This window comes from Coenobita brevimanus, chromosome 74, assembly GCF_032717465.1.
Source record: "Coenobita brevimanus isolate Jiangsu-jjx chromosome 74, ASM3271746v2, whole genome shotgun sequence".
NCBI lineage: Eukaryota > Metazoa > Arthropoda > Malacostraca > Decapoda > Coenobitidae > Coenobita > Coenobita brevimanus.
This window is the reverse complement of record NC_137027.1, coordinates 3,640,833-3,666,781: the sequence shown is the minus strand read 5'-3', so window position 1 is coordinate 3,666,781 and position 25,949 is coordinate 3,640,833. Positions and strand designations below refer to the sequence as shown.

Below are 25,949 nucleotides of genomic sequence, written 5' to 3'. Positions count from 1 at the left end.
GCACTGCTCTCACTCTCTACATTCAACAAATCCTCAAAGTGCTCCTTCCATCTCCTCATTTTCTCTCTCTTCTCCACCAACAATCTATTATTCCTATCTCTCACTCCCTTACTATTTCCCCATTCACAGTTTTACTTTATTTACCGTCTACCAAAGCAATTTCTCACTCTCCCTCCATTTCACACTCAGATTCCTCCCAAACTCTTCATCCACTCTCTTACTCTCCTTCACCAATCTTTTCACCTCCCTTCTCCTGCTCACATATACCTCTCTCTTCTCTCTCTCATCTTCTCCCCTACCTATACTCGCTAGCCAGTCACTATATGCCTTCTTCTTTTGTGCCGCAGCTCGTTTCACCTCATCATTCCACCATGTTGACCTTTCACACCCCTGCATCTCCTCCTAACTCCACAAACCACATCGCACACTACTCTTCCGTCAATATCCTGCATACTTCTTCCACCCCTTCATTCTGCTCTAACTCATACCTTCCCAGTCTTTCTTCCACTTTGCTCGTATACTCTGCCATTTTCTCATTCTCTTGCAACTTCTCCACTCTTTTCACAGGAGCTGTTTCCTCCAGTCTTCATCTTCGTCTCTTCACCTATTTTCTTTGCATACGCGATGGTCCAAGATTCCATTCCCTCACCCTCTCCACACCCTTGCATCCAACGCTTGTCTTCTCATTCGTTCATCCACATACACGTAATCTATCATTGCCTTTCGTTCAAATCCTCCTCATGACTCTCCATGTATACCTGTGGATCATCTTATGGTGTTGGCTATTGCCAACATATATATATATATATATATATATAGCCAGACGCCTTAATCCCTTAAGGGGTGGCCACAAACAAATCGCCTCCATGTCGCTCTGTCCTCCGCCATTTCATTGCCCTGCTTCCAGCTCACACCCCCGTCTCATATACCTCTCCACTCCATCCCTCCATCTCATCCTTGGCCTCCCCCTCCCTCTCCCCCCTCCATCTCACTCACATACACTCTCTTCGTCAGTTTCTCACTCTCCATCCTCTCCACATGGCCAAAGTACCTCAGTGTGTCTCACCTAACGCTTCCTATCACATCCACATCTACCCCACAACGCTCCTTCACTTACTCATTTGTCAGTCTGTCCCTCCATGTGACTCCACTTCATCTCAAATAACTTATTTCCACTGCTCTCACTCTTGACCTTCGGCCCTCCAACAAGGTTCAAGCTTCACTTACATACGTTAGAGTTGGTATCACAATACTGTCTGCAAGTTTTCTTCTTTGTTGTACCCTTTCAAGCACTTCACCCTCTAAACTTTCATCCTTACTCATCACACTACCCTAGTACTTAAACGCACTCACATTTTTTAGCTGGTAGGTAGGGGAGCCCATCATCCACCCACTTAGTGTAGTGGTACTGTACTCTGTTTTTAGGGTAGCTCTACATTGAGTGGCAAGACAAATGATTTCCTCTAAACCAGGAAAGCATTTACAACGCTGGGTGGTAACCTTATAAGCAACCAACACGTGTTTCCTGCATGACAACAAGTAGTTTGGCGGAGTCTTAGTGCCCCTCCCCGGAAAACATCTAATTAAAAATACGAACAAGAGGAGGATCTCTCTCTCTCTCTCTCTCTCTCTCTCTCTCTATGTATATATATATATATATATATATATATATATATATATATATATATTATAAGGTCAATGATGAGAATATCTTTAATAGACAGGAAAAGATCAACTTGGGTCAGAGAACAGACTGAAGTCAGAGACATTATACTGCTGAAGTTATGAAAGAACAGAAATGGAGGTATAGATAGATAGATAGATAGATACTGTAGATAGATAGACAGATTGATAGATAGATATGTGGTAGATGGGGGCACTCACCAGCCACTCACTCGATGTAGTGCTTCTCTTGGGAATGTGCCCTTTCCTCTCTTCCTTCCTTTTTTCCATCCTTCCTCTTCTGTATTTCTTTCCTTCATTCTTTCCTCTTCCTTCTCTCTACGGGTGACTCTACAATGAGTTACAGAGACTCAGCTGTCTGAGGCAACTGACAGCAAACCCTTTTCTGTATACTCCTACTTTCTCTGTACTCATTTCAAAGCCAAAGGTGGATGCTATGTATATGTACGCAACGACATATCTTGCTCTCATGTTCCTGAACTTGATTCTTCTGAATTCTCTACTCTCTGGCTTCGGCTCTCCTGTCATTTTCTGACTAAATATATCTGCGCTGTTTACTTATCCCCTAAATCTACTATGAAAAATTCTTCGACTGTCTTACTTCTGCGATGGAACACATTCTATCCATTTCTCCTTTCACTGAAATCTCCATTCTAGGAGATTTCAATGTTCACCACCACCTTTGACTCTCCTTTCCTTTCATTGATCCACCTAGTGAGCAAGCCTACATCTTTTCTATCCTTAATGACCTAGAGCAGCTTGTACAGCACCCTACCCATATCCCTGACCGCCTTGGAGAGAGCTCCAACATACTTGACCTCTTCCTTACAACTAATCCTTCTGCTTACACTGTTAATCTTTTCTCTTCGTTGGGCTCCTCCGATAATAACCTTATTACTTTAACCTGTCCTATCGCTCCGGTACGGCCTATAGACCCTCCAAGGAAACGTCGTCTGTGGCACTTTGAAGCTGCTGACTGGATGGCCCTAAGGCAGTACTCTATGATTTTCCCAGGAATTATTATTGCTTCCATGGTCAGGAGCCATCTGAGTGTGCCTTGCGCATAACGGAGGTTATTCTCTCGGGCATGGAAACATACATTCCTTTATCATATCCTTTGACTAGTGCAAGAAAGCCTTGGTTTAATCACCCTTGTTCTAATGCTGTCCGTAACAAGAAGAGGGCCTATAAAAGATACAGGAGTCAACCCACCCCTGAATCACATCTTTTATATGTTTCTGCCCGGAATCGTGCTAAGTCTGTTCTTCGCTCTGTTAAAAATAATTTTAGCTGTACTAAATGCTCTCAACTCTCCAACCCGAATTCTTCCTGCTCCTTCTGGCACCTTGTCAGAAACCTTTCAAACAACTTTACCTCATCATCCTTCCCCCTTTTTTTCTACTCTGATGGCTTAATAGCTATTTCTTCTACTGATAAAGCATATCTCTTCGCTCAAACTTTCTCCTCCATTTCCACCTAAGACGATTCCGGTGCTGTTCCTCCATCACTTCCCCGCTCTGACTTCCTCATGGCTGACATTAAAATTTCTTCAGCTGATGTGTTTTCTGCCATCACTGGCCTCAATACTAACAAGGCAAATGGGCCTGATGGAGTCCCTCCTGTTGTCCTCAAGAACTGTGCTTCTGTGCTTACACACTGCCTAGGTAAACTCTTTCGCCTTCGTCTTTCAATTTTACGTACCTTTCCTTCTTGCTGGAAGTGTGCTGTCACTGAGCCAGTCCCAAAGAAGGGTGACCACTCCAATGTCTCTAACTATCGTCCAGTTTCTTTAACATCCTGTGTCTCAAAAGTTTTTGAGTCTATTCTTAACAGAAAAATTTTAAAGCATCTTTCCTATCACAACCTTCTTTCTGATCGTCATTATTGGTTCCGTCAGGAACGCTAAACTAGCGATCTTCTCACCCACCTTTCAGACTCCTGTCATCCTCCTTTCGGGACTTTGACGAAAGCTTTGTCAGTGCACTTGACATCTCAAAGGCTTTCCATCGAGTCTGGCATAAATCTTTAATTTTCAAACTTCCCACTTACGGTTTCTATCCTTCTGTCTGTGCTTTCATCTATAGCGTCCTTTCTGGTCGTTTTATAGCTGCAATTGTAGACGGCCATCGTTCTTCTCCTAGATCTATTAACAGTGGTGTTCCTCAGGGCTCTGTCTTATCGCCAACTTTCTTTCTTTTATTCATCAATGATCTTCTAAGCTATACACATAACCCTATCCACTCGTACGCTGATGATTCCTCCCCTCACTTTTCCATTCGGTTTCCGCTACATCCATCTCAGCAGTTACTTCAACAAACAAAGGATGAGGCTATGGCACACCTATGTCTGACTTGGCTCATATCTTTGACTGGAGTAAAAATAATCTTGATTTTAATGCAACAAAGACTCAGTTTTTACATCTATCAACCCGACAAAATCTTCCACAGGAGTACCCACTGTTTAATATCTAATCCAACCCTTCGTCATCCTTGAACATGCTTGGGGTTTCATTCACTCGGGACTTATCTTGGAAAGATCATATTGCATCTCTTGTAAAACCTGCTTCCAAGATAATTTGGTGTGCTTAAGCCGACTCCGTACCTTCTTTACCCCTGCACAGTTGTTGACTTAACACACGGGCTTTATTCGCCCCTGTCATCCTCCATCCTCTTAACATACCCAAACCATCTCAGTCTGTCCCTTCTCATCACAACACCAATACATTCAAGTCCCATCCTTCCTCTCGACTCGTCAGTCTCATGTGTGGGGAGGCTTCCCACATACAGCTCTTCTCAATAGGGTGTATTCAAAGGCTTTTCGTCTCATCAACTTTCCTCCTCTTACTGGCTCCTTGCAACCTCTGTCTCTTCGGCGCACTGTTGCCTCTTTAGCCTATCTCATTTCTATGGCTACTTCAATGGCTAGTGCTCCTCTGAACTGTCTGCTTGCATCCCTCCACCTCTACGACGAGTGCGTAGCATCTGTCTAGCAACAAACTCTCATCCCTTTTCTGTCCAACTCTCTAATGCAAGAGTTAACCGTTACTCCCAGTCCTTTATTTATGCAACAGGTCAACTCTGGAACTGCCTCCCTCTGTCTGGATTTCCTACTTCCTATGATCTCCAGTCTTTCAAATGCAGTGTGTCCAGGCATCTTGAAATGAACGGATCTTGAATTTGGCTCTCTTTTGTATTTTGTTTTTTTCTAGGAACTGTTTGCGGGCTTAGCCTTTGGTTCCTTCTTCCTCGCATTAAAAAAAAAAATGGTTTCCTGTACAATAGGGAACCGTTAACTACACTGGGTGGTAACCATATAACCAAATTATGAGGCCTGGTGGTTTAGTGGGTAATTAAGGCACTCCAGTCACATTGAGCTGGTGCAAATTTATATCCAAGGGATGGTTGGGGTTTATTGCTCATGTAATGCCACTCGGATGAGTGAGGCTGGTCACAATTATCTTTCATGTCAGGACCAATTTGCCTAGTCCCAGGCTCCTACGCCTACGCTCCTCATGGGGCAACACTGGATTAGATATATATATACTGTATATATATATATATATATATATATATATATATATATATATATATATATATATATATATATACTGTATATATATATACCATACTGTATATCAAATTTTTGCATCATTTATAAAGATGGCCATGCTTGCATGCATCGCCTTGGTGATCTAATGGTGGTTCTCCATGCAGCTCGATCTCTGGCAGCCTCCCTATTCAGTCCCTTATCCTTGAAGTCACACTCTTATGATTTCATCCCAAGTCATCTATGGTCTGCCTCTCACAACTGACATTCACATTTCTCACCTTCCGCACCCAACTGTCATCCTCCATCCACTCAACATACCCAAACCATCTCAGTCTATCCTTTCTCATTACAGCACTAATACATTCAAGTCCCATCCTTCCTCTCAACTCTTTAGTCACAATCCTAGCTCCCCTAGGCCTCACATTCAAAGACACACTATACATCCATCTAATCATTGTCAATTCTGTACACTTGAGCCTATGAATATCCTCTTCCCTTACTGCCCAGGTTTCACTACCATACAGCATTACAGTCCTAATATGCTGCATACAAAGATCCCTTAGCACGGAGGGAGAGCTCTCTCAATGTCAGCAGAGAAAACAACTCCCTGAACTTCCTCCAACCACTCCTTACCCTAGCAAAAGAGCAAGCTCCAGCCTCGGCCTCCAGCATATAATACATCCCCCAAGCTCCACACACTCGAGACTCTCCAGCAAGATCAATCCTATCATGCCTGACAGTCTCAAAGTACTGTACTCTCCCCAACACATTGCACACTCAAATTCAGCATTATCTCACATCTTACCTCTAATGCCACTACATCTCTTGCATGCACCCACATATCACAAATACTGCACTTGATGGAGTTACTTCCCACACCCTTGTGACAAACTGCATGTGGTCACACTCCCTCTACTTTGCAGTACCGCCATCAGCCCTAGATATCATTCATTTGTCTAATCCGTTGAGGAGCACAGGAGCCTGGGTCTAGGCAAGTAGGTCCTGACATTAAGTTGAGAGTGACCAGCCTCACTCATTCCTGAGTGGTATTAAGTGAGCAATAATCCCCAACTCCCCCTCGGATATAAACATGCACCGGCTCAATCCAACTGGAGCGCCTTAATTGCCCACAAAACCACCAGGCACCATAATTTGGTTATATGTTACCACCCTGCGTAATAAATGGTTTCCTGGTGAACAGGAAACCATTTATCTTCTCACTCAGCGTAGAGTCACTCGAAGACAGAAGGAAGAGGAGAGAATGAAGGAAAGACAGAAGAGGAAGGATGGAAAGAAGAAGGGAAGGGCATGCACCTGAGAACAGCACTACAACGAGTGAGTAGATGGTGAGCGCTCAATCTATATATGTACACACACACACACACACACACACACACACACATATATATATATATATATATATATATATATATATATATATATATATATATATACATTCATTCATTGCCAGACGCCATGTATCCCGAACGGGGTGGCCAAGGGCTTGAGTTAATTGTTTTACAGGGAGGGGCACTAATCCTCCACCAACCCCACACGTAGGGAGAACATATATATATATATATATATATATATATATATATATATATATATATATATATATTGTACATGAGGCAATACTGTAGTAAAGGAGCTGCTGCATTTAGCTTAGAGTCTCCAAGTGAACAATAAGTTCAGTCATTATAAATTAGAGGTGTTTCAAAATATCAAAATTTCCTCCAAACTGACACTAAAAATTGAGAAGCTTACAAATCAGTTTTATTGGTTGAAGTGAACTTTCAATAAGCAATATTGCTATACTGTATTTTATTATTGACTTTATAGCATGTCAAAAAATATATATATATATATATGTATATATATATATATATATATATATATATATATATATATATATATAAATCAGAAGTGTTTCAAAATATCAACATTTCCTCAATACAACTGACACTTTATAAAAACTTTGAGAAACTTACAAATCAGTTTTATGGGTAGCAGTGAGCTTTCAATAGGGAATACTGCTATAGTGTATTGTTTTGTGCACTTTATAGCATAAAGAATGTCAGAAAAAAAAAAAAAAAAAAAAGGAAGTTACTGTATAAACATTTTACTGTATTTTGTCTGGTCATATGAGCACTTCACATTGATAGAAAGCTTCTCCAGCTCAGTACTCATTACTTCAGTGCTGCCTCTTTCCTGATCTTTATTACATACTGTATATTTAAAATGCCATAGGGTTTCAAATCTCATACAATTGTGTGTCACCTTTAGATGGTCTGCTGTTCCGGTACCCAGGTGACTGTACAAAGTTCATCGAGTGCTCCAACACCTTCCCCTTTGTTTTCGACTGTCCTGACGACCTCCACTACAGCAGGGCTGGCAATAAATGTGACTATCCATACCTTGCCAACTGCACTGCCTAACCACAACTTTGATTTTCTGTACTACCACGAACCATACTACCAATTATCACACAACTTCACAATACTACACAGAATTCCACAGAAAGTCTCTAAAAGCCAAACTGAAAGTTTGAAAAGGTAAAGGGTGGAGCAGTACATTGGTAAGAGTGATGGAAGAGGAAGCGGAGTATCAGAGGGAATGAACAAGGTTATAAGAGGATGGAGTAGCCTAAAAGTAGCACTGTCATGTCCATCCTCTACTGGAGGGGTTCTCAGGAGGAAGCAAGCTCAACAACTGATAGCAAACCCTTTTCTGTATCCTCCTACTTTCTCTATACTCATATCAAAGCCAAAGGTGGCTGTTGTGTATATGTACGCAACAATTAACTTGCTCGTGTTCCTGAACTTGATTCTTCTGAATTCTCTACTCTCTGGCTTCAGTTTTCCTGTCATTCTCTGACTAAATATATCTGTGCTGTTTGCTTATCCCCTAACTCTATTGACTATGAAAAATTCTTCATCTATATTACTTCTACAATGGAACACAGCCTATCCAGTTCTCCTTTCCCTGAAATCTCCATTCCAGGAGATTTCAATGTTCACCAACACCTTTGGCTTGCCTCTCCTTTCACTGATCCACCTGGTGAACAAGCTTACACCTTTTCAATCATTAATGACCTAGTGCACTTTGTACAGAACCCTACCCGTATCCCTGACTGCCTTGGAGAGAGGTCAAACATACTTGACCTCTTCCTTACAACTAATCCTTCCGCTTGCACTGTTAATCCTTCCTCTCTGTTGGGTTCCTCCGATCACAACCTTATTACCTTAACCTGTCCTATCGCTCCAGTACGGCCTATGGACCCTCCAAAGAAACGTCAGTTGTGGCACTTTGGAGCTGCTGATTGGGAGGCCCTCAGGCAGTAATTCTTTGAGTTTCCCTGGAATGATTATTGTTTCCATGACCAGGAGCCATCTGAGTATGCCTCGTGCACTAAAGAGGTTATTCTCTCGGGAATGGAAGCATACGTTCCTTTATCATATCCTTTGACTAATGCAAGAAAGCCTTGGTTTAATCACCCTTGTTCTAATGCTGTCCACAACAAGGAAAGGGCCTATAAAAGGTGAAGCAGCCAACCCACCCCTGAATCTCATCTTTTTTAAGTTTCTGCCTGGAATCATGCTAAGTCTGTTCTTCACTCTGATATAAATAATTTCATCCGTACTAAATGCTCTCATCTCTCCAACTAGAATTCTTCCTGCTCCTTCTGGCACCCTGCCAAAAACCTTTCTAAAAGCTTTACCTCATCATCCTTTCCTCCTTTTTTCTACTCTGATGGCTCTGTAGCTATTTCTTCTACTGATAAAGCAGATCTCTTCACTCAGACTTTCTCCTCCAATTCCACCTTAGATGATTCCAGTGCTGTTCCTCCTCCACTTCCCCCCTCTGACTTCCTCATGGCTGACATTAAAATTTCTTCAGCTGATGTATTTTCTGCCATCACAGGCCTCAGTACTAACAAGGCATATGGGCCTGATGGGGTCCCTCCTGTTGTCCTCAAGAACTGTGCTTCTGTGCTTACACCCTGCCTAGGTAAACTCTTTCGCCTTTGTCTATCATCTTGTACATTTCCTCCTTGCTGGAAGTTTGCTCTCACTGAGCCAGTCCCAAAGAAGGGTGACCATTCCCAACCCTCTAACTATCGCCCAATTGCTTTAACATCCTGTGTCTCAAAAGTTTTTGAGTATATTCTTAACAGAAAAATTTTAAAGCATCTTTCCTATCACAACCTTCTTTCTGATCGTCAGTATGGGTTCCATCAGGGAAGCTCCACTGGCGATCTTATCTACCTTTCAGACTCCTGGTCATCCTCTTTTCGGGACTTTGGCGAAAGTTTTGCCATTGTACTTGACATCTCAAAGGCTTTTGATCGAGTCTGGCACAAATCTTTAATTTCCAAACTGCCCTCTTACAGTTTCTATCCTCCTATCTGTGCCTTCATCTATAGCTTCCTTTCTGGTCACTCTATAGTTGCTGTTGTAGACAGCCACCGTTCTTCTCCTAGATCTATCAACAGTGATGTTCCTCATGGCTCTGTCCTATCACCAACTCTCTTCCTTTTATTCATCAATGGCCTTCCAAGCTGTGCATCTAACCCTATCCACTCATACGCTGATGATTGCACTCTTCACCTCTATATTCAGTTCTCACAACGTCCGTCTCTGCAGTTACTTCAAGAAACATGGGATGAGGCTATGGCATACCTAATGTCTGACTTGGCACATATCTCTGACTGGGGTAAAAATAATCTTGTTGTTTTTAATGCATCAAAGACTCAGTTTTTACACCTATCAACCCGACAAAATCTTCCACAGGAGTACCCACTAATGTTTCATAATATCCAGCTCAATCCTGCCTCATCCTTAAACTTGCTTGAGGTTTCATTCTCTCAGGACTTATCTTGGAAAGATCATATTACAGTACATCTCTTGTGCAATCTGCTTCCAAGAGATTAGGTGTGCTAAGCCGACTCCGTACATTCTTTACCCACGCACAGTTGTTGACTTTATACACGGGTTATATTCGTCCTTGTGTAGAGTAAAACTCTCATGTGTGGGGAGGCTCCCCACATACAGCTCTTCTCAATAGGGTGGATTCAAAGGCTTCTTGTCTCATTAATTCTCCTCCTCTTACTAGCTCCCTTCAAACTCTCTCTTCATCGCACTGTTGCATCTTTATCTCTTTTCTTTCACTACTTCAATGGTCACTGCTCCTCTGAACTGTCTGCTTGCATCCCTCCACCACTAAGTTGGGTGCGCAGCACCCATCTGGCAACAAACTCTCATCCCTCTTCTGTCCAGCTCTCTAATGCAAGAGTTAACTGTTACTTTCAGTCTTTCATTAATGCAACAGGTCAACTCTGGAACTGTCTCCCTCCATCTGTATTTCCTACTTCCTATGATCTCCAGTCTTTCAAACGTAGTGTGTCCAGGCATCTTGAAATGAATGGATCTTCAATTTGGCTCTCTTTTGTATTGTTTTTGTTTTTTTTCTTGAAAGGAACAGTTTGCAGGCTCCTGGCCTCTGGTTCCTTCTTTCTTGCATAAAAAAAAAAAATATATATATATATATAAATATATTATCTCATTACCCTTACTCACCGCATTAACACTCACCATATTACCTTATAACCCTGATTTATCAAACAGAACAGATCTCGAATTTAACTTAAGTAATGTGTCTACTAAAGCTGCCTGCCCATATCACATCTGATGGAGAGGGATGCCTTCACATGGTGGCATCAAAATAACCAAATAGCCCTGCAGCTACGCTGTACACACATTCCTCAACTCCCTCCATTTCACTGAAAGGAAGATGGAAAACTGTGGAAGGGCAACTTGACATGCAGTCCACTGGATTCACATTTAGATAACACTGGAGCCAAAACAACAATAAAGAAGATTGTTATATATTATTCACTCATACATTCGCTTATCTTTGCTCAGTTTTCATTGCACGGTATAATTCTTGCAGACTTGCAACCTTTGGTTTCTTCCTTTCACATATAAGGGTGCACCCACATTAAATGAAGCATAACATTACAGGTCTGTATCATAGAGCTACCATCATGAGTCCAATAAATTTACAGTAATTACAGTATGCATTACTTTATGATAATTTGTACAGTTATGTACTGTAAAAGGGTAATATACAATGTTAATAAAATCTGCATATTGAACAGCATGCAAGAACAACAGCATTTAGGTTTTTAAGAACTTCAACTACTATGAGGCTCAAGTGACAAGACCTTCACTGCATATCATTTAAAATAAACAATGAGTGTACAACAAATATCAATCATGTGTAGGTGTATGTACAACTTATTTGATCTAGTACCTAATGAACTGGAACCAAATGAAACGGCTAACCCAATACTGTACTGCAGGATGGAAAACATCCAGGTACCACATACCTGACTGTTGTAAAGAGTGAGTAAATGTGAAACAGCAGGAGGCTGGACACCCTTTGTATTGGCAAACGGATGTAACAATACCACTGCCCAACACTTTAGTTGCAAACAGTCCTATAAATCATCAAATACAAGAAGCGGAAAGAACTGTTCCCGAAATTTCTTTTCATTGGCTGATTTGTCCCTCTATACAGTAGATCTCCCCACCTCAAGTATTGCATACTGTATATCCATCCATCCATCCATCCAGCAGCCAATCCTACATTGCCCCATGAGAAGCATAGGAGCCCTGGGCTAGGCAAGTTGGTCCTGACATTTAAGATGAGAGTGACCAACCTCACTCATCCCAAGTGGCATTACGTGAGCAATAAAACCCAACCACCTCTTGGATGTAAACCTTCACCAGCTCAATCCAATTGGAGCCCCATAATTACCCACTAAACCACCAGGCGCCAAAATCTGGTCATATGGTTACCACTCAGCGTAGTAAATCGATTCCTGGTGTACAGGAAACCATTTGGCTTGTCAATCAATGTAGAGTCACCCACAGGGAGAAGGATGAGGAAAGAATGAAGGAGCGAAAGACAGAAGAGGATGGAAGGAAAGAAGAACGGACAAGAGGAAAGGGCAGACACCCGAGAGTAGCACTACATTGAGTGAGTGGACCTTCAGAAATTTTGCGCAACATTCATACTGCCTCATACCCTACAACTCAAAAGGAGTGATATGGGATTATTATTATTTTTTTTTTCTTAACATATAAATTTATATTCCCATCATACTTTGGTACTTCCCCTCCAAGGAACAATTCTCAGGTGCATGCAGGCAGACTATGCATGGATCTTCATGCTGTTTGTTGATATTGTGCATTTGCCCTGTTGCTCTTATACAATTTTCAAACCTCCTGGTAGTTTAGCGACTCATGACGCTCCAACCAGGTTTACTGCTCACATTGTACCAATCATGAATGGGCAACTGGTCATTCGTGCCTTAAACGTCTGGACTGAATATCCTACCCTCAGGCCTCTACACTCCTGATGTGGCAAAACTGGACTAGATGACATGTGGATGTGATAACAATTTACATAAATCAGGAGAGAAAAGAAAATGTGAGATTGACTAGGAACGTGTGAGTCAAGTGGAGGAAAGGAGGGGAAAGATGAGACAGAGGAATAGGGCTGAGAGGTATGGTACTATGAATGATGGAGGTGTGAGCTGGACAGAGGGCAACAAGATGGCAGAGGACAGAATGACAAGCAGGTGATGTGTTTGTGGCAACACTTCATGGGATGAAGGCATGTGGCTACAGACAGGTAGAGAGATATATTCCTCTAAATTTATATCTCTGCTTATGAATCAAGGAACTATAAAAAAAGTTTCATGGGCAATCTCCCCACTCACTATGCAGTAGAAGACAAAAAACTGCCTGCAACACAAGTGCTGGATATATGGGTTGCCATATTCCCTAAAAAAAGACAATAATGATTTTTACACACTCCCTCATGCCCCATGTAAAGATAAAAATTTTATGTCATGGCTACCAATACCCACTACATGTAATCGGTACTATTATAATGTACTGTGTACTGAAGATATGTATCCCTGAAATATGTGTACAGTATAATACAGTATATGCAACACTATTTCTAAAGAATACTAGTCTTCTGTTCATACTCTACATTAAGCACTCTCATCACAGTATCCATTAATAAATATTATAAAAATCAGGAAGAAAAATGAATGCAAATTACCCTGAAAATAGGAAGTTATTCTGGAAAGAGTTGTGGAAACGCAGAAGTGACAGTGGAAGGACGTGTGAAAATGTGAAGGATGTAAGTGATAGATTATTAACCCATGGGCATGAAGTAAGAAGCAGATGGAAAGAATATTTTGAAAGTCTGATGACTGGGAATGGACAGGGCACAGTAGCTGTAAACATGATTGGTTTTGGGGGTGTGCAAAGAAGGAATGGAGTGCCTGGAAACGTGACACTGGCAGAAGTGAAGAACACTGTGAAATGGCTGAATAATGGGAAAGCAGCTGATGTTGATTTTTTTTCTCTCTTTTTTTCTTTTTTACATCATGTCCCCTTTATTCGGTATGAGCTAAGGCGTTCCCCCTGGGTAGAGGACTTTGGTTTTGGAGCATGTAGCACGTTATGACCTGATGCCCTTCCTGATGCCTACCAACAACCCTTGGGTGGACTTGAACCTTCGACCCTCTGGTCAGAGCACTCTAACCCACTGCACCACGGCTGCTACAACCAGCTAGGTGACAGGAGAACACTACCTCTCCCAGCAAGGCAGCTTACAGGGCACAGCGCCAACTCACCACTCTTCGGTCTCAAGTCAAGGCGCCCTACCACTGAGCCGCTATGCCCCCCCAAAAAAGAGACCTGAATTTCTACAGTCAGCATTATCAGTCACTCACAGTAACCACTGGGTTTCAGAGATGTTTAAGAGTAGTGGAGTAAGTGGAATGAAGTGCTTGTTGGAGATATGCAAGAAGGAATTGATGAGTGAAACTGTGCCAGTAGAGTGGAAAAAGGCTGTGGTTGTACCCCTGTACAAAAATAAGGGTAAGCGAAGTGAGTGCAAGAATTATTTTGGCATAAGTCTACTGAGTGTTGTAGGGAGGGTATATGGAAGAACATAAATTAAGATAGGGGGTACAGTGGCTCAGTGGTTGAGAGCCTGAGTTAAAACCGAAGTCATGAGTTCACGCAGCACCAAGGTAAGCTGCCTTGCCAGGAAAGGTAGCACTCTTTTGTCACCTAGCTGGATGTAGCAGCCGTGGCTCAGTGGGTTAGAGTTCTCTGACCAAAGGGTCAACGGTTCAAGTCCACCCAAGGGCCACTGGTAGACATCAGGAAGGGCATCCAGTTATAAAGTGCTACACGCTCCAAAACCAAAGTCCTCCACCCAGGGGCAACATCTTAGCCCTTATCCAAAAAGAAAAGGGGGAGGAATATGGCATAAAAAATAAATAAATAAAAAGTAGGAGAGATATCAGAAGGCCCAGTGAGTGATGACCAGGGCAGCTTTAGGAGTGGCAGAGGATGTGTTGATCAAATATTTGCAGTGAGACAGATAATGGAGAATGCTTGTGGGAAGGACATTAAGGTGTTTATGGCATTTATCGATCTTAAAAAAGCATACGACAAAGTAGACACAGAATGATTGTGGATGGTTTTGCACATGTACAGTGTAGATGGTAAGCTGCTAAGTGCCGTCAAGAGTTTTTATGATGGTAGTGAGGCATAAGTAAGGGTAAATGGGCATTTAAGTGAATAGTTCATGATCAATGTGGGCATGCAACAAGGTTGTGTGATGTCCCCATGGTTGTTCAATATATATATGGATGGGGTGATGAAAGAAGTAAAATTACGAGTGATGGAGAGAGAGATGGTGTTGGTAATGAGTGGCGATGGATGGCATATCTCAAATCTGATGTATGCTGATGATGCAGTACTATTGTACTGGTACTACTGCAGTAAACTAGTGCAGAGTTTTGTAGATGTCTGTGGGTGCTATGCCTTAAGAATAAATGCAGCAAAGAGTAAAGTGTTTGTTATTACGAGAGAAGGTGACTCCCAGTGTAATGTTCCTGTGAAAGGAGAGAAACTGGAACTGGTGAAAGAGCTCAAATACCTGGGTACAGAGATAGAAAAAAGAGGAAAATGTGCAAAAGAAGTGTGAAGTAGAGTGACACATGTAAGGAAAGTAGCTGGTGCTATGAAGGCCATGGTAAGAAAGAGAGACTTGAATGTTGCAGCTGCGCGAGGCTTACATGAAGAAATGTCAGTCCCAACACAGGTGTAAGACTGTGGTGTGGTTTGAAAATGAAAAGTCAAGAGTAAGAGCAGTGGAGATGGGAATGTTGTGGAATATATGTGGTGTATGGAGAGTAGACAGGATACAGAATAATGTGATTCGTGAAAGATGCGGAATGAGGAAATCTCTGGACACCAGAATTGAGGAGAATGTACTGAGATGGTATAGTCACGTGGAAAGAATGGATGACAATAGAGTGGTGAAAAAGGTATATCGTGTGAATCTGATGGACAGAGGTGACGAGGTAGAGCAAGAAGAAGGTGGAGAGATACGGTGGATGAATGTGTGAGGCTAAGGGACTGACAAGAAATCGAGCTGGCTGGATGAATTTTGTGCAAAGCACATGACCAAGGATTTGGTACCCCTTTATAACATGACAGCATTCAGACTGACTCCACTGAATAGGTATATATGAAACTACAGTATATGGTGAAATCTTTTGGCCTATCAGATGGTGCCAGGATTCTGTGGGCTTGAATGATGAATGAATGGAAGCATGGCCCATTGAATTGGGCAAAAATTGGCTGTCTGGATGCTGCTACTCCTCACTCCACCCTACGGTGAGAAAGGAGATCCGGATGATGATGATGATGATAAATATCAGACATGAAAATATAAAGACACACAAGGAAAAGATACAGCTGACACAGAATTAATTCATTCTAGTCAGTGTGAAGGAAAGAAGCATATTCTAAAGTGAAGATTATGGATGATACCACCCCAAAAAGGTCTACTGGTATCTGGATCTATGAAAATTCTGTAGTACACATGCAGCTACGTAAAGCTGAGCCATAATATTAAGTACAGTAGCTAACATAATTTCAAAAGATGGTAGTAGAAATATCTGCTGTACTGTATATACCAAAAGCATTACTGTATAAAGAAACCATTACCCATTTCAATTTACAATCCTTACCAATAAGGCGACATCATAGTCGTAACTGATAACTGGCATTATAATATTATATAAGCAACTGCCAATATTCTTTTAGGATCTACTCTCAAAGTAACTTGCTGGTTACAGACTCAATTGATGAATACAATTTACACTCACATTTTGAAGATGTACATAACTGCAGCATATGTTCAATATGTATGCTAAGCATTGCACTTGTACCATACTGTAATTATAACTACCTGTATGGGAAAATCATATTAACTTTAAACCAAGTACATCACTGATGAACTGAATGAGTTTAAGGTTCTGTATCAACACTTAAGGGAGACGTTACTTGCGTTACGTGACACTTCAGATGCCGATTATAGTTGGATTTGTTTGTGAATGACTTCCCACAGGACTTGCACTGGTGTGGTCTCTCACCAGTGTGGGTTCTGATGTGCAGCTTGTACTTGTATTTGGACGAAAATGACTTATCACACAGAGTACAAGAGTATGGACGTAGAAGGCGGTGTGCACTATTTATATGATAATTAAGGTTTGAACGGTAGTAGAAGGCAGTGCTGCAGATAGTGCACGCGTGAGACTTGATGCCATTATGTCGATTGAGATGGTCTTGGAGATCAGAGCGGCGGGCAAGTGTCTTACCACACACATTGCACACTACGCTCCCTTCACCACTGTGGCTATTCATGTGAGAGTTGTAGCTGGAAGCTGTGGAGAGTGTCTGGCCACACAGTTCACATGTGTAGACTGGACGCTGCCTGTTGTGAGTCACTACATGTGCCAGTAACCCAGACACTTTCATAAATCCTCGTCCACATATGGAACAGCAGTGATCATACTGACCTTTATGCATTGCCAGATGGCACTGGTACACAGATTCCAGAGCAAATCCTCGTCCACAGATCTGACACTTGTGGCTGAACTGTCCAGTACAGCTATCTCGGTGGACTTGCATATTACTGCGATGACTGAAGCCACGACCACAACTGTCACACTTAAAAGGCTTTTCCCCTGTATGAGTTCTGTAGTGTGCTTCCAAGTTACGATTATTTGCAAAAGTCTTTGAGCATGTGTTACACTTGAATAATTTTTTCTTTGCTGTGTGTGTTTTCATATGTGACAACAAAGCCTGTACTGAACTACACTCTTTAGTGCATATTTTACATGCTAAACTCTCTTGCATATGATCTTGCACATGCTTTTTGAGTTTAGATTTCCTTAAAAAGATATTATCACATAATTTACACAAGTAAGTCTTATGAAGCTGAACATGTCTTCTAAGTGCTCTTTCTGAGCTGAACTTTTTCCTACATGTGTCACAGCTAAAGTGAAAAGCATATGCCTTATGGCGCCGTTCAATGTGTCTAACAAGGGCCTGACGGTTGGAAAACACTTGGTCACACTGTCGACATATTTGCAACTTGGCATGCTTCTTGGCTTTGATATTCCTCACCAACAGAGTTGGCTTGTGATACTCAGTTGCATCCTCTTCCTTCCTGGATTCCTCCTCCAAACCACTTGAAGAGACCACAGGGGACCCTTCACATACATCCTTGCTTGGTCCCTCCACTGCTGTGCTGACACTGGGCTTTTCCTCTGTGCATACAGGCTGCTCCTGCGTACTCCCTGGTTCATTGACCACATCATTTTCCAAACCCTGTTGTTGTTTCTTTGATACATCCTGTTCCTTGCTCTGCTGCACCTCAGACATTAAAGTGCCTAAACAAGTTGAGGTTGAGGCACAAGTATCATTCTGAGATGCCACCGTTACACTTGCTGATACTTCAACTGTCTTGCTAGATCCCTGACTATCTTTCCCCTCTTCCTCTGAAAGTGTGTTCTTAATCTCTACTTGTGACTCCCCAATCAAGTTACAATCACAATCTTCAATATCAATCTCACAATCCACAAACACCATGTTATTGTCATTGCTAGGTGGCTTGCTGACTGATTGGTGAGTCTGTATTGTTTCTAGCTGACTGACAGGCTTACTCAGTGACTGATGTTTGTGCTGTGACTCGAGATGACTGATGGGCTGACTCATAATCTTAACTGGTGCAGGAGTGTGCTGCTGCTTAACACTAATAACCTGGTGCTCAATGGGTTGCTGACACTGCTGCTGTGGTTGCTGCTGAGTGTGTTGTGGCAACTGCTGGTGTTGTACAGACTGCTGCTGGATATGCTGATGTTGCTGTTCTTGAGGGTGTGGTTGTTGTTGTTGCTTTTGTGACTGAGGTTGCTGCTGTTGAGGCTGTGAATGTTGTTGCGGTGGTTGTTGGGCTGCCTGCTGCTGCTGCTGAATTTGATGTTTTTGTTGTTGGTGTTGCTGCTGCTGCTGCTGCTGGTGATGGTTGTGGTGGTGGTGGTGGTGGTGGTGGTGGTGCTGTTGGTGGTGGTGTGTCTGATGCTGCTGCTGCTGCTGCTGATGCAGCTGTTGTACCATGGTGGGCATGTAGTGCTGGATATTGGTAAGGTGATGTGAGGCATGGTGGTGTGAAAGGTCTTCTTGTTGCTGCTGCTGCTGCTGCTGTTGTTGCTGCAAAATATGATGCTGCAACAGCTGCTGGTGTAACTGTGTTGTCTGGTACTGCACTGCTTGATGCTGTTGATGCTGTTGTTGTGTCCCTCCTTGGTGCTGATGCTGTTGCTGTGGTGGAGCTGCTCCTTGTTGTTGCTGCTGTTGCTGCTGCTGTTGATGTTGTTGCTGGTGGTGGTGTTGCTGTTGCTGTTGCTGATGCTGATGCTGCAGCTGATGCAGATGCTGTTGCTGCTGAAGCTGCTGTTGCTGCTGCTGGATTTTTTGTAATGTTGGGATGCGGATACCATGCTTCTCACAGTTGCCTTCAATCTTGGTCATTATATACTTCCTGTGGATGTCAGAGATACACTGAAAACTTGAGAGCATGCAAGTCTGCCAGGCAAAGTCAGAGACACAGAAGAAAAACAGGGTATGCAACAAAAACATTGTGAAAAATTTTGCAACCTATCACATGTACAAAATACTGTTCACAACAGATGCAGCATTTAAACGTTATATTAAGTACTGTATTGATACAGTTTTGGAATCTTCATTTACTTTCTTTAAACTCAATTTTATACCAAGAAATACATGTACTGTATCTACCACTGCATGGCTGGTTTGATAATAAATAAGCATAGAAGGTTTAGCTTCAATAAACTAAATAATAATAATAAGTAATTAATCAAATACAGTAAAGCCTCATTAATAGGTGACAATTGAGTTCCAACACTCTACGAGTTAGCATTTTTATAAGTTAAAGGGGTTTCCCCCCACACCCTCCAAAAACACATTATACAGTTCAGTACATTAAAAAAAAATTAAAACTAATAGAATCTGACCATGTTTTGGTACTGCAGGGATGTATTCAAGCTTGGAGGAGGCCTCTGGCAGGGTGAAGAGGTGGATTGGGGGGCTCTAGGTCACTTTTCTGAACACTTTTCTAATAAAAACACTTAACACTTTGAGCACTTAGAGTATACACACTTAGATTACTATACTATACACTGTAAAGGCCATCACAGTACTGTATCACTTACATCACATAACCTAAAATGTGTTGGGTTAGATATCAAACTCAGCACAAATTGAAAGAGTCGAAGCGCCAGCATGCATCGACCCAACACCTTCAGCTTCTCCTGCAGGGTAAGGTTCTTCAGCTTAATGTCCTTCCTCTTGGATAGTACAGTGGGCCTCATGCTACCGTCAGAAGACATGATGGCAAGGTGTGTAGGTCTTTTAGCTCAATAAACAAAGTGTAACGCAATGAAAATGCACTAGCGAGCAGAAACAGATGTGTCTGCAAGTGAAAGATGGCAGCAAACTCAGCGTTGCAGAGGCACGGGTGCAAGTTACGTGTTTGTTTACAAGTCTAACTTGCACTTTTCCCATGAGTAAAAGGGGTAATACGAACTACTGTCTCCAAAACAAGTTACCACGTGGAGCCTCTTGCGTCATGATTATGAATTTAACCTCATTACCTTGTGTGTCCATGAATTACTGTAATGGAAATTTTTACGAACTGATTTTTTTTTTTTCATGATAGCCTCTACGAGTTATCCCGAATTATTATTTACTGAAGTACAAACTAATGAGGGTTTACTGTAATAAAGGATTAACTAAATACAGTACCCGATAAGCCTGTGTGGATTTTTTCCTGCTATTTATAGGGGCTGTTACATACTACTACTGTACTATACTCAGTCCAAGCTGGTTTGAAAGTAAGTGCTCCACCTCTGGGATTTGACGTCAAAATTGCTCCACCTACAGTCCACTATGATTGGCTGGTGGGGTGACAGGCGCACGCACACACACACACACACACACACACACACACACACACACACACACACACACACACATTTCACACTGAATCAAATCGTGTCTTGCCCTGACTCAATGCTCTCACCCTCTTATTTATACTCTGTACAATATCCACGATAAACAATATAATCTCTCTCTCTCTCTCTCGTTAGGGTTATCAACTCTATGAAGTACGTAAGATACTGATTTACAGCATGGACCTCGATAATCATTTTCATTGTCCTTCCTCTCCATCATTCTCTCTCTCATATCACTGTCAGCTCAATCCTATTGAGCTGGTATGGGCACAGGTAAAGACTGAGATAAGAATGCAAAACTTGAACAGCGATCAAACACTGCGCAAGGTGGAGCATTTAACAAAGGCCGCGATTGAAAAGGTGATAAAACAGAACTGGCAAAGGTGTATTGCACATACAAAGAAAGTTGAGGAAGAATACAGAGACAGTGATGTAGTATTTAACCATTTGCTTGAGAACTTTACCATCAATGTGGAAGAGACCAGCAGTGAAGAGGATGAGTGTGCAGTGGACATATCGTGATGTGGGTCGTGTGTGTGTGTGTGTGTGTGTGTGTGTGTGTGTGTGTGTGTGTGTGTGTGTGTGTGTGTGTGTGTGTGTGTGTGTGTGTGTGAGAGAGAGAGAGAGAGAGAGAGAGAGAGAGACTGTAAATGCAGTTTTTAATGTATGAGTTTTGTTATATTTATTTATGCAATTATTTCATGTCTTCCCTCAAGGGTCTAAATATTGTGTAGCAAAAATGTATGTGTCCTACAAAAACTGTTTTATGTGATGCTTATATATTTTTTTCTCCTTTAACTGATTAAATGACTTCTGTATTGAGTTGTTTTCCAATTTTCCCACTGAAGACAGACACAGCCAATACAAATCATTTAGAATATTATTCTTAGTTCCAGTGAAGAATTTCCATCCATCCATCCATCATCTAATCCTACACTGCCCCATGAGAAGCGTAGGAGTCCGGGGCTAGGCAGTTGGTCTCGACATTTTAGATGAGAGTGACCAGCCTCACTCATCCCTGAGTGGCATTACATGAGCAATCACCCCCAACCACCCCTTGGATATCAAACTTCACTGGCTCAATCCGACTGGAGCGCAATAATTACCCACTAAACCACCAGGTGCCAAAATTTGGCTATATGGTTACCACCAAGCATAGTAAATGGTTTCCTGGGGTACAGGAAACCATTTGGCTTGTCACTCAGTGTAGAGTCACCCACAGGCAGAAGGAAAAGGAAAGAATGAAGGAAAGAAAGACAGAAAGGGGAGTGTAAAGTCACCCGTAGGCAGAAGGACAAGGAAAGAATGAAGGAAAGAAAGACAGAAGAGGATGGAAGGAAAGAAAGATGGAAGAGAGGCAAGGGCAAACACCTGACTGCAGCACCACATCGAGTGAGTGGATGGTGAGCGCCCCCACCTACCATATTTTATTGAGGGAATTTACATTTAATATATGAAGAAAATAAAGGATACGGCAGCAGCAGATGATGCAGGGCATGTCTTGTGACCTCAGTTGACTCGAATGAAAGAGAGAGAGAGTGAATGCGATTTTTAATGTATGATTTTTGTTATATTTTTTAATGCAATTATTTTATTATGCAGGAGTCTTACTGCAAAATGAGACAAATCCCTCGTGCCGGCCTTTACACGGTGACCCGACACAGGCAGGGAGGGAGGGAAGGTCAGGGGAGGCAAGGCATGGCCAACCGGTGACCTTGGGTGAGGTTTGATGAGAGAGAGAGAGAGAGAGAGAGGAAGGACAATGAAAATGATTATCGAGGTCCATGTTGTAAATCAATATCTTACGTATTTCATAGAGTTGATAACCCTATCAAGAGAGAGAGAGAGAGAGAGAGAGAGATTATATTGTTTATCGTGGGTATTGTCATTCATTCATTCATACATTGCCAGACGTCATGTATCCCAAACGGGGTGACCAAGGGCTTAGAGTTAATTGTTTTACAGGGAGGGGCACTAATCCTCCACCAACCCCACTTGACACACAGGACGTGGGTATTGTACAGAGTATAAATAAAAGAGTGAGAGCATTGAGTCAGTGCAAGACATGATTTGATTCAGTCTGAGGTGTGTGTGTGTGTGTGTGTGTGTGTGTGTGTGTGTGTGTGTGTGTGTGTGTGTGTGTGTGTGTGTGTGTGTGTGTGTGTGTGTGTGTGCCCCCACCAGCCAATCATAGTGGACTGATAAAGGATTTGATGTAGAGATAAGTTTCATAATACATAACAAAGAAAGAAGTTAAAATGAAAGGCAGCCAAGAGGCTCACACTGCGGTCACGTTCCAGGGGATTTTCATGGAGGGCTGAAAGGAATCACAGGTCACAAGATCCACCTGTCCATATTTGCCACTCCTAAATCCCTTTCTTCCCTCCGTTGCTCTCTCTCTCTCTCTCAACACACCACAACAAAATGTAAGCAAAAATGTTCATATATATATATATATATATATATATAAAGAGAGAGAGAGAGAGAGGAGTGTTGGAAGAGGACGGGATGAAAGGAATGAGGCATTGAACACTGGTATGCTACATTTAAAAGACAATGAAAGGGGTAAAAACCTGAGGGAAAATAAAAATAGGGTGATAGAACAGTGGAAGTCGAGGGATTGAATATACCGGTAATGACTTTATTGACGTGGAACAAAGTGTACGAGTCCTAGAGTATGATAGAGATGGGCGCACACTCACATACACACACACACACACACACACACACACACACACACCAGAATACTGAATATTGTCCCTTGAGAATTAGCCTCCCTTCTCAGGTCACACACACTCTTGGCTGCCTTTCATTTTAACTTCCTTCATCCTTATGTATTATGAAACTTATCTCTACTGTACATCAAATCCTTTATCAATACCCCTCTTATGTTTCCTTTTCTTGCTCGCTCGCTCAAGAGAGAGAGAAATTTATTATATCGTGGATATTGTACAGAGTATAAATAAGAGAGTGAGAGCATTGAGTCAGGGAAAGACACAATCTGATTCAGTGTGAAGTGTGTGTGTGTGTGTGTGTGTGTGTGTGTGTGTGTGTGTGTGTGTGTGTGTGTGTGTGTTCTTACCTAATTTTATCTTTACAGGACTGAGTCAAGTTCGTACTGTCCCGTGTCATAAACTATATTTATCGTACATATCCTTAAATTTGTGAATTGTTTTGGCACACACTATTTCATTTGGTAGTGCATACCATTGATCAACTGCTCTGTTTGGGAAACTGAATTTCCTTACGTCTTTATCACCTCTCTTCTTATGCTGTTTTTTGCAGTGTCCTCTTGCTGATGCTTCCCCATATGTTAAGTAATCATTTATGTCTATTTTCTCCTTCCCTGATATGCATTTATATAGCATTATCATGTCACCTCTTTTCCTTCTCACCTGTAGTGTTGGTAGAGTCAGTTTATTTAGTCTTTCTTCGTAGCTTAGATCCCTTAAGCTTGGTATCCATCTTGTAGCGGCCCTTTGAACTTTTTCAATCTTGACTATGTGTTTTTTGAGATGAGGACTCAAGACTACTGATGCATACTCCAGGGCTGGTCTGATGAATGATGTTATTATCCTTCTTAGCATGTCTTTATTTATGTATGTGAATGCTATTCTCATATTTACAAGCAGTGTATACATGTTCCGTACCTTCTCACTGATGTGGTCAGCTGGAGATAGTCTGTTATTGATAATCACACCTAGGTCCTTCTCTCTTTCTGATGTGTGTAGGATTTTATTTCCTAACGTATAATCCCAATCAGGTCTTTTTCCACTTTTACCAAACTTGATTACATGACACTCGTCCACATTGAATTCCATTTGCCATGTATTACTCTATTCATGAAGTTTATTTAATTCTTCTTGTAGCTCTTTACAAGAGTCTGTGTTAGTAATTCTCCTTTGTATTTTTGCATCGTCTGCAAACATATTTAGATAGCTTTCATTTCCAGTGTGACTGTTAATATCATTTATATACACTAAAAACATGACTGGTGCCAGCACTGAACCCTGTGGTACTCCACTAGTCACTTCTTTCCATGATGAGTAGTTTCCCCTTAGTATTGTTCTCATTTCTCTTTTTATGAGAAAATCTTTGATCCAACAAAACAGTTTGCCTCGAATTCCTTCTTGATGGTACAGTTTCCATAAAAGTCTTTGGTGTGGTACTGTGTCAAATGTTCTCTTGAAATCTAAATAGATACTGTCCACCCATCCTTCTCTTTCCTGTACTGTGTCTGTTACTCTGTCATAGTTGCTCAACAGATTAGTAACACATGATTTTCCTTTTCTGAAACCAAACTGTCTTTCTGTTATCATACTGTGTTCTTCCAGATGATTTACTCAAGCTTTTTTTATAAGCTTTTCTAATACCTTGCTTACAACACTGGTCAGTGATACTGGTCGGTAGTTGAGTGGATTTTGTCTATTCCCTTTCTTGAATAAGGGGACAATATTTGCTTTCTTCCAAATATCAGGTAGTTTACCTTGACTCAAGGATTTCTTGAAAATTAAAAATAATGGTTTACTTAACTCCTTTGCACATTCTTGTAGCACCCAACATGAAATTTCATCAGGACCATTTGCTTTTTCTCTGTCTAATTTACTTAACTCCTCCTGTATTACTTTTTCTGATATTTGTATATCTGGTAGTATGTGTGGAAATGCATGTTCCACATAGTCCCTCTCAAAATTTTTTTCTTCTGTAAAAACTGATTGGAAATTCTTATTTAGTGCTTCACAAATATCTTTCTCTTGTGTATAGGTGATTTCCTCGTCTGTAATGGATTGTATTATATCTTTTACTTTGGTTTTGCTTCTGATGTAGCTGTAAAATAGCTTTGGTTGATCACTACTTTTATTTATTATATCCTCCTCAAACTGTTTTTGGGCTTCCCTCCTTATTCTTGTATAATCGTTTCTTGCCTGTTTGTAATTATTATATGCCCTTTCACTATTGTGTCTTCTGTATCTATTCCACAACAAATCTCTTCTTTCTTTTGATTTTTTACATTCTGTATTGAACCATTTCTGTATTTTCTTATCTGCTTCTTTGTGCTGTGGGATGTACTTCTGGACTCCTATTTCATAAAATTCACAGAATTTTTTATATACAGCATTTAAACCTTGTCCTCTAAGCTCATTTTCCCAATCAACTTCTAAGAAATACTTCTTTAGGTCTTGATAATTTCCCTTTTTATAGTTTAGGCTCTTTTTGTAACTTTCATTGCTGT

General features: G+C 41.5%; 2 protein-coding genes across 2 annotated transcripts in view; one reads left to right on the top strand and one right to left on the bottom strand.

The window, feature by feature from the left end:
- Positions 1–7,670, top strand: part of LOC145407860 (hatching enzyme 1.2-like) — a 32,707-nt gene extending 25,037 nt beyond the window's left edge. Inside the window, exon 9 of the mRNA XM_080278714.1 lies at positions 7,519–7,670. Within this exon, the coding sequence (XP_080134840.1) occupies positions 7,519–7,670 (152 nt within the window). The remainder of the gene's footprint in view (positions 1–7,518) is intronic.
- An 8,979-nt stretch (positions 7,671–16,649) lies between these two features.
- LOC145407664 (uncharacterized) overlaps positions 16,650–25,949 on the bottom strand; it is a 34,637-nt gene continuing 25,337 nt past the window's right edge. Inside the window, exons 6-7 of the mRNA XM_080278534.1 lie at positions 18,649–19,224; positions 16,650–18,438 (exon numbers count right to left, since the gene is read on the bottom strand). Coding sequence (XP_080134660.1) covers positions 16,650–18,438; positions 18,649–19,224 — 2,365 coding nt within the window. The remainder of the gene's footprint in view (positions 18,439–18,648; positions 19,225–25,949) is intronic.